The 9,283-nt window shown below is 44.7% G+C and overlaps 1 protein-coding gene across 1 annotated transcript; it reads left to right on the top strand.

The window, feature by feature from the left end:
* Window positions 1–2,671: 2,671 nt before the first annotated feature.
* Window positions 2,672–6,394, top strand: LOC311426824 (uncharacterized protein). The gene is made up of 2 exons (XM_084503501.1): window positions 2,672–2,683; window positions 4,295–6,394. The coding sequence occupies exon 2, from the start codon at window positions 4,588–4,590 to the stop codon at window positions 5,614–5,616; it is 1,029 nt and encodes a 342-aa protein (XP_084359627.1). The 5' UTR covers window positions 2,672–2,683; window positions 4,295–4,587; the 3' UTR covers window positions 5,617–6,394.
* The last annotated feature ends 2,889 nt before the right edge of the window (window positions 6,395–9,283 follow it).

Genomic DNA, 9,283 nt, shown 5'->3' with positions numbered 1-9,283 from the left:
CCAAGGATAGAAAGACTCGAGTTGGGCGAAAGTTATCAGCAACTGAAAATAAGGCTTCATAATAGCAAATCTGAGGGTATTTTCAGCTGCGTGTGTTGCTATCTGCACGGCCTGTCGAAACAAGAGCCTGTTTCATCCCTCCTGTGTTTCTGACGGGTTCATGTGAGGTGTTTATGGACCAGTTCTGCAGGCAGGGTGAAATACATCTGCTTGTAAGACTGTTGCAGCACTGAGCACCACAACATTTCTGATCAGGAAATGAAGACAGAACAATTCATCAAGTGCATCTTTAGAGTAAATTTTAAGCAGGCAAAAGTTAAATATTCTGCTGGAATGTAATCAGGATACCAGTCCTCTGCATAAAGTATGATCAAACTAAAATGCTGAATGAGACTTTCTCTTTTCATATTTTATTCAAAAATATTAAAACGTTTCAGAGAAAATAATTCAAGCTTGTAAAAAATCTTTATCGAAAGAAAAGAAAATCTCATAACAGCTGTAGCTGAGACAATACTTTTGACTTACAACACTTCTTAGATAATTAAGCTGAATATTCAGACTGTGTATGGGCCTCCAGGCAAACACTTAATCATCTGCTTTTTTGTTGTTACTGTAAGGGCAGTTATTTATGGTAATTTACCAGTGATGAGTGGAAAGCAATGCTGGTAATCTTCATCTTTCTTCCCTGTTCTGCTGGGCATGCTGAAATGCAGATAACACACTCTGGTGTATTAATCTTGTGAAGGGATTTATGGTCACTGTTCTCACTGATGCTAATGGAGATAACGTACATTCACAAATCCTGCAATCTTCCAGATGACAACATGCTTACTAATAGCAGATCTGGCTAGATAATACTGAGAAATATACAATTATTGTCTTAATTTTCTACAGACTGAAGGTTCCCTGGAGAACCCATGCAAGCTGAAGATGCTTTGGTAAGTGTAAGCAAATTGTGGAGTATGGCAAGTGGTTTTTGCACATGGTTCAAATTCCACAGTAACAGGCCTTCTCAAATGAAAAGCTAAAATCCCAACCTGACAAACCATCCTGGAGGCCTTCTTTGTGAGGGAGGCAATGGGGACAGTCAGATTTCCCTGGCAGCAGGCCCAGCAACAGCCAGCAGATTACAGCAGATCCTTGCCATGAGCTCATCCATATGTAAGCTCATGTACGTTTTTCCTACCCTGCCAGCTATGCTCACAGGAGGTAAGGATTGATTTGATTCTCAGTTGTGATTAGCATGATTGCCTTTGGATTCCAACCCAAGGAAGGGTAAAAGAAGTGATGAAGATTGGCTAGACAACCCCAGGTGCAAGCAGAGCACTGACACCCTGCAGCATTAGCCCCGAATCCTGAGGTAGAAAGGAGATCTAATAGGATCAAATCCACTGCACACAAGTTGTGCAGTCAATTTCATAAACTCATAGAAGTACTGGTGGGAAGAGACCCCAGGAGGTCTCCAGTCCAGCCTCCCACTGAAAGAATTGTTTTTAATAGCACTACATCAAGTCACCTGGTGCTATCAAAAATGTTAGGTCAAGGCAACTGTGGCTTTGTCTAGCCAAGTCAGGAAAACCTCCAGAGACAGGTTTCCTCAGCCCCCTGGCATCTGCTTCCAGTGTTACACTGCCCTCCAGATCAAGGAGTTTTTCCTAATGCCCAGCCCGAACTTGCCAAGCTACAGTCTGTGGTCTTATCTCTTGTTGGATTTCTGCCACTACCAAGAAGAGTTTGTACGTCTTTGCAATTGCCCCCTCACATAGTTGTAGGCTGCTGATAGATCCTTCACATATCCTCCCCTCCACTAGGCAAAGCAAGCCCTCCTTGTAGGCCATTACCTCCACCTCTCTTGACCATGTTGGAAGCACTCTACTGGGGGCCCCCTCCAGTTTTATATCCTTCTTTAACCGGGAGCACAAAATACAACAAGTCCATTACACTGATTTTACTGTGCAGGAGTTACTGGCAGGTGGAGTCCAGTCTGAGTGCTCAAGCAATACAAAATCCCATCGTAGTGTGTTTATGATGTAGAAGCACTCCGTGTGCATGCATACAGATGCTGCTTAGAGCCTTCTGGGTTAAGCAGTCTCTGCAGATGCCTGAACCTCTAGAGCACCCTGGAGAACAGGAGTGGAGCTTGACTAAACAAAAGTGCGTTGGCTGTAGATTACAAGTGCCATGCATTAGGTGCCTGGATTGCTGTGAAACTCCCTGATTAGCAATGGTTTTAAGACTGCCTTTTCTTCAGGCAGATAAACAGATCAACAAATATTTTTGTTTCAAGCACTAAACAATGTCTTTACAGCAATTCTTTTTAATGTCTGTAAGCCTAATTAATTTCTTAAGTGTATAGTTTTTGATGCTAATTTGTAATAACAAAAACCCTCTGATCCAAAGTTGTCTTTGGAAAGAAAAGAATCATGCTGAAATTGCAAAGAGAGATGAAAGGCATTGTTCTAAACGTATGTATTAATTAACATTTCTATATTACTAATCCTCAAATATCCAAACCTTTGGAGCCCTGAAATTGCTTGCTAGAACTTTGACAGATGTGTTAAGAAGTTATTCTCATCATCTGGTCCCAAGACAAAGTTCTTCCATGCTGCTGAAAATGTAGTTTTCTTGGCAAAAATAGGGAAATTTTCTTTGAGAAAAATTAGGATTTTTTTTGGCATAAGGAGTATTCCAGCTGGCAGCTCTTAGAAATTTTACATCTGAAGAAAAAAACTAAAGTGAGAAAGGAAAGCTGAAGCATCTGATACCATGTATGGCCTTTGTTTAAGGGCTTTATTTGGAGGGTGATGGACTTCTTCCCCAACTATATTGCACAGTTCATATGCAAATCTCATACTAAAGCTATTTTTCAGGCCAGATGAGGCTAAGGAGAGCTCTATACTTTTCCAGTGGCTCACCTGCATATATCCATCTCTCCACCTAGCAAAACACTACAGTGGGATACAAAAAAGCAATCATGTACTAAACCGTGATTCATGTTTTTTTGTGTAGTTCTATAATCTCTGTTAAATATGATTCTTTCCTCGTGATGCAAACTGTGGCCAGTGCTCGTATGAGCACCGCAGACAACTTCTGAGTGGAATTCATTTCAAAAAAAGTTAAAAGCACGAGAGCTGGCCAGATTTAAAGTTCATCATGTGAGCTCCCATCACAGTCAGAAATAGGCACCTTCTGAGGGTGAGTCACCCTCACTCTTTCGGAGGCTCATGCCTGTGCCTCCCTGCTGGCTCCCAGGGGAGCCTCATGAGCTCTCTAAGGCTGACAGATAACTGTAGTGGCTGCAGTTAGGTCCACTGGACCTCATTTATGGGGATTAAACTGAAATATCAGTCTCTTTCTTTGTACATTTTTTTTTCACAGACAAAGCTTTTTTTTTTTTTTTTTTTTCCCCTCCTCTTATTCCTCCCACATCCAGGCACAGGCTTAGTTTTGACTGGTTTGGAGACTGGAGCCAAACAATTGAGGGTGACAATCAATAGAGATTATTGTTGAGGGTGCAGTCATAAAACTGCATCACTAGAAAGAAAAAATAGAGGCTGTAGACATTAAAATGCATGTTTATGCAATGCTTGCCAAAAAATAATTTATTAGACAAGTAATACTGCTCCAGTTTTCCTGATAATTCTTTGTTTATATCATCCAGCATTCCTTCACTTATGGTGGTGATCTATCACTTATTTCTTCAGAACTATTCCAGAAAATAAGAAGACCATGCTAAGTACTAACAAGACCTCTGGGACACAAAACACTGCCTAAATACTTTGAATTCATTCTCCTTTTAAAGTATAAAATAAATCATGAACTAATCAGATTCTTCATTGAAAACCCGCCTGTAATCCATACATATTTTTGAATCCAGTTTCTCAAAATGTCCTCCTTATTAGATCAACCTTTTTCAGCAATTCCTTTCTAATCTTAGTGATGCAGCAACAAATCAAGCACAGTAATTTTATTTCTAAAATGCAGTAAAAAACCCCTTTGAATATTAAAAGTATAAACATACGTCTTCACACGTGTGTTTTATTACCTGTGCACATTTGCAATAGTTAAAGTGATACAGCTAAAGAACATTAATAAGAAAAGAAAACCCCTCGATATCATTCTGTCGTGGTTCCGCTCGAGTGGGCAGCCGAGCTCCACCACAGCCGCTCTCTCACTCCCCCTCCTCAAAGAGGAATGGGGAGAAAATATGTGAAAAGGGCTCAAGGATTGAGATAAGGACGAGAAAATCACGCAATAATTATTGTAACGGGCAAAACAGACTCGGCATAAGGAGATAGTAAGATTTATTGCCTACAACTAACAAGCGAGAGAAGTGAGAAAACAAAGGAAAAAAAAACCAAAAGCACTTTCCCCCCCATCCACCCTCTTCCACCTCCTCCCCCCGAGCGGCGCAGGGGAACGGGGAATGGGGGTTATGGTCAGTCTACAGCACTTCTTCTCTGCCGCTCCTTCTCGGTCACTCTCGTCCCCTGTGCTGTGGGGTCCCACCCACGGGATGCAGTCCTTGATGAACTGATCCGGCGTGGGCTTCCCACAGGCAGCAGCTCTTCCAGAACTGCTCCAGATATGGGTCCGTACCACGGGGTCCATCCCTCAGGAGAAAACTGCTCCAACCTGGCTCCCCTACGGGCAGCAGCTCCTGCCAGATCACCTGCTCCTGCGTGGGCTCCTCTCCACGGGCTACAGGTCCGGCCCGGAATCTGCTCCGGCAGGGGTCTTCCACAGGCGGCAGCCTCCATCAGTGCAGGGCCACCTGCTCCACCGTGGTCTCCTCCACGGGCTGCAGCGTGGAACCCTGCTCCACCGTGGTACTCCATGGGCTGCAGGGGGACATCCTGCTTCACCATGGTCCTCACCACAGGCCGCAGGGGACTTCTGCTCCGGCGCCTGGAGCACCTCTCCCCCTCCTTCTACACTGACCTTGGTGCAAGGCTGTTCTCCCACTCCCTTGACTCTCCCGGCTGCTGTGTGGCGCAGCGTTTTTTCCCTGTCTTAAATATGCTCTCACAGAGGCGCAAAACAACATCGCTTATTGGCTCGGATCTGGAAAACAATGGGGCCCTTCCCAAACATGGGGCAGCTTCTAGATCTTTCTCACAGAAACCACCCCTATGGCTCCATGCTACCAAAACCTTGCCACGTAAACCCACTACATTCCACCCCTCGCCTCTGTTAAAAGCATATTTAAGACTACTCACAACATACTCTCACTTTACAATTATCACAACAACCTTCACAAACTTCACTTACATCAAAAAGAAAAAGAATTCACCACACCAAAATAAACATAACATCATCACAGCACCGACAAGGTGGACATTTTACACACACACCACCCCTCGTCCCTTCACCACACTAACATCTCACAGTTACTGCTTTCTTAAATTCTTCACAACTTGTACATTCCTAACAATCATCCTGCACATATTTTTGCCCGTTACTTCTACTAACTATCATACTTATCTCAAATTCCTTGAGCCCCACGTTGGGCGCCAAAAAAGACTGTCGTGGTTCCGCTCGAGTGGGCAGCCGAGCTCCACCACAGCCGCTCTCTCACTCCCCCTCCTCAAAGAGGAATGGGGAGAAAATATGTGAAAAGGGCTCAAGGATTGAGATAAGGATGAGAAAATCACGCAATAATTATTGTAACGGGCAAAACAGACTCGGCATAAGGAGATAGTAAGATTTATTGCCTACAACTAACAAGCGAGAGAAGTGAGAAAACAAAGGAAAAAAAAACCAAAAGCACTTTCCCCCCCATCCACCCTCTTCCACCTCCTCCCCCCGAGCGGCGCAGGGGAACGGGGAATGGGGGTTATGGTCAGTCTACAGCACTTCTTCTCTGCCGCTCCTTCTCGGTCACTCTCGTCCCCTGTGCTGTGGGGTCCCACCCACGGGATGCAGTCCTTGATGAACTGATCCGGCGTGGGCTTCCCACAGGCAGCAGCTCTTCCAGAACTGCTCCAGATATGGGTCCGTACCACGGGGTCCATCCCTCAGGAGAAAACTGCTCCAACCTGGCTCCCCTACGGGCAGCAGCTCCTGCCAGATCACCTGCTCCTGCGTGGGCTCCTCTCCACGGGCTACAGGTCCGGCCCGGAATCTGCTCCGGCAGGGGTCTTCCACAGGCGGCAGCCTCCATCAGTGCAGGGCCACCTGCTCCACCGTGGTCTCCTCCACGGGCTGCAGCGTGGAACCCTGCTCCACCGTGGTACTCCATGGGCTGCAGGGGGACATCCTGCTTCACCATGGTCCTCACCACAGGCCGCAGGGGACTTCTGCTCCGGCGCCTGGAGCACCTCTCCCCCTCCTTCTACACTGACCTTGGTGCAAGGCTGTTCTCCCACTCCCTTGACTCTCCCGGCTGCTGTGTGGCGCAGCGTTTTTTCCCTGTCTTAAATATGCTCTCACAGAGGCGCAAAACAACATCGCTTATTGGCTCGGATCTGGAAAACAATGGGGCCCTTCCCAAACATGGGGCAGCTTCTAGATCTTTCTCACAGAAACCACCCCTATGGCTCCATGCTACCAAAACCTTGCCACGTAAACCCACTACACATTCACGCATCTGGAGAACCAATTATTCTTTCGACCAGTGATGTCATCTTTCTAGTGTTGAGGGGGGCCAAGGGATAAAACAATAAGTCATCTTGTAATCTTTATAATTTTTTAGTGGTCTGGTTTGTAAGATTTGTAATCGTTTTTACTGTACATGTGCCTGAAACAGATGCAAAAGCACACTTTAGGAAAGAAAAACAGCAAACACTGTTGGTATTTCATGGGTCTCAGGCAGAAGCAGTCGAGTAACTGTGTCTGCACCCCAGTGGGGACTGTGCCTGGACGGGATGGCCCCAGCTGCTCTGTCAGGGCTCCACCTAATGTGTCACAATTTGTGTGTGGCCCTATGAGTCAGGGAGTAGGACTGAGTCTACACAGCTGGTGGAAGAGCAACATGCCATTCAGTAAGGATATAGAATGGGAATATAGAAGATGTAAGAGCTGTAGAGGGTAACATGGTTATCAAAAAATAAATACTTTTTCTCTCCTGCTTGTTGTCTGCACCTAAACACACCATGCGGAAAGATCCATCCAGGAAAAGCCCTGTGTGGCTCAAGAGAAGTGGTAAGAAGACCATGAAAGTGAAAAGACTGTAATTTACAGCATGTAAAGATTACCCAACTGTGAGAACAGAGCACCCATAAAATGTGGCAGGTCAAGCATGAACAGGAAAATAAGAGAGCTAAAGAAGAATTGAAGTGTGCCTTGCAAATCAGGGTAACAAAAAGTTATTTAAATATCTCAAAAGCAAGAATCCAGTAAGAAAACTGGTAGTACCACTTGATTATCAAAATCTAAAAAGGACACTCAGAGATGATGAAGCCAGAGTGGAGAAACTCAGTGAATTCTCTGCTTCAGTCTTCACTGTGGGGAGATTATTTGGCAAATAGGTCAGATGATCAGGTTGAGATGAAGACAAAATATTAGCCCAAACAGGTAATCTAGATAATTACAACTCAAAAGATCTGGATGATGTTGATTTGTGAGTGCTGAAGAGCTCCTGTATGAAATTAGGTGGCTGTGGGCCAGGGTTTCTGAGTTGTCATTATGGTCAGCTACTGTGCCAGAGGTCTTGGGGATTCCCAGTGAAGCTCCTATCCACAAAAGGATCTGAAAGGGGGACTATCAGGCAGTGACCCTGGTTTCCCTCCCTGGCAAGATGGCAAGAAGGCAGACTGCATGCAGGAGTCATAAAATGTCACCCATAATTACAGCTGTCGTGCAGCTGGTGGAACAAAATATCCTTCAGAGTTTTGTGCTGAACAAAGAATTTCTGATCCAAGATTTTGTCCTGACAAGGACACTCTCCCAAGCGGAGAGCAGGTTTGCCTTTGTTCCTCCTGTGCCCCTTTGTTTCCTGGCCTGGTTCTCTCTGCTCCTTCTGGTAGGCCTCCATCCTGGGCACCCACCGGTGGAGAGCACTTCCAGGCACATTGTGGCTGGAAGAATTGGCTTGTGACTGGGAAGAGTCCAGTACAAGAGTAGGCCAGAGACATCATTGTCACCGCCTGGACCTCTGCTGTGGGCTGTGAGCTGGCAGCCCCTTTGGTAGCTACCCTTCTGCCTTGCTCTCCCCTTGTTCGTCCTTTCCACCTCAATGGGCCCTTTTCAAGGCATGATTTATCTTCATCTGTACAAGTCCCAAAGCCAGCCTGGCACCCACCTCCCACAAACTTTCCAGCTTTCCTGCTAGAGGATCCAAATTTTGTGGTTGGTAGTTATTTCTATTGCTAGCTAGGTACCTTTGAAATTAATGTCTTAAAATACATTTTGAAGTGAAAGGTTTTTTTTTTTTTTTTCTTTCTTTCCATGTGCTGTTCCCACAGGATTTCTCACATCCCAGGTGTTCTCTGATTTCTACTGGGAGAGGGATTAACTCTTGGACTAACTGTTGGATGGTGTCACGGTGTAATGATGTTGAGAACCAGATGTTATTTGCACAGACTTATGCACTTTTAATGTTGTGTGTGTAGTATTATTTATGAAAGTTGTTCATATAAGCATTTCACAATCTTCCCTACTCAGCCCTGACTGTCAGTCATCTCTGCTGGAAACCTCTAACTATTGTGATTAAATGGTTTTCAAATATTGAAAAATCCAGGCATGAGTGGCTTGATCTGAATTCCTCTATGGTGTCTGAGTATGGTTCTGTGTGACAGACTGCTTATTGCTATGTATATACATTTGTTTGGCAAAATGGGGTCACATGGACTTACAGGAGATAAAAATGTGCCTCTGAATATGCAGATTTTAGTTGTATGATAGCTGTTTCCCATTTTTTTTCTTTCATATGTTGCTCTGAGTTTGTTAAATTGCGGCTAGAAAGTACTACATAGTAAATATAATCCTTATGCCTCTGTGTTTTATTGTTGAAGAAGGAAAATGAAACAAAGGCATTCTGTTAAAACGAGCTGCTTATTTACTATAAACCTCCATGCACTGTTGGGAGGTTTGACAAAAATCCCTGGAAGCAGAAAAATGCTAGGGACTCCAGAGAGGTTGGAATATGTCTTTCCTCACAGGAGACACACCACTTGTCTAGAAGATTCCTAAAATCCTGACAGGACAGAAAACTGTGCTCAAAAGCTCCTATTTTGGAGGTTTAGAGAGGTGGAGAAGGTTTGCTGGGTTAGAAGTCGTAAAAACAGTGTTAATGCTGTTACTGGCTTATCTTCACAGCAACAAAGGCCATTTGTAAAATCAC

The sequence above is a fragment of the Aythya ferina genome, assembly GCF_964211825.1.
Source record: "Aythya ferina genome assembly, chromosome: 1".
NCBI lineage: Eukaryota > Metazoa > Chordata > Aves > Anseriformes > Anatidae > Aythya > Aythya ferina.
Note: the sequence above shows the minus strand (reverse complement) of the source record. Positions and strands in the feature narration are given on the sequence as shown.

What these genes read in the sequence shown, in the direction of transcription:
- LOC311426824 (XM_084503501.1), top strand. Translation starts at nt 4,588, where the DNA reads ATGGGTCCGTACCACGGGGTCCATCCCTCAGGAGAAAACTGCTCCAAC.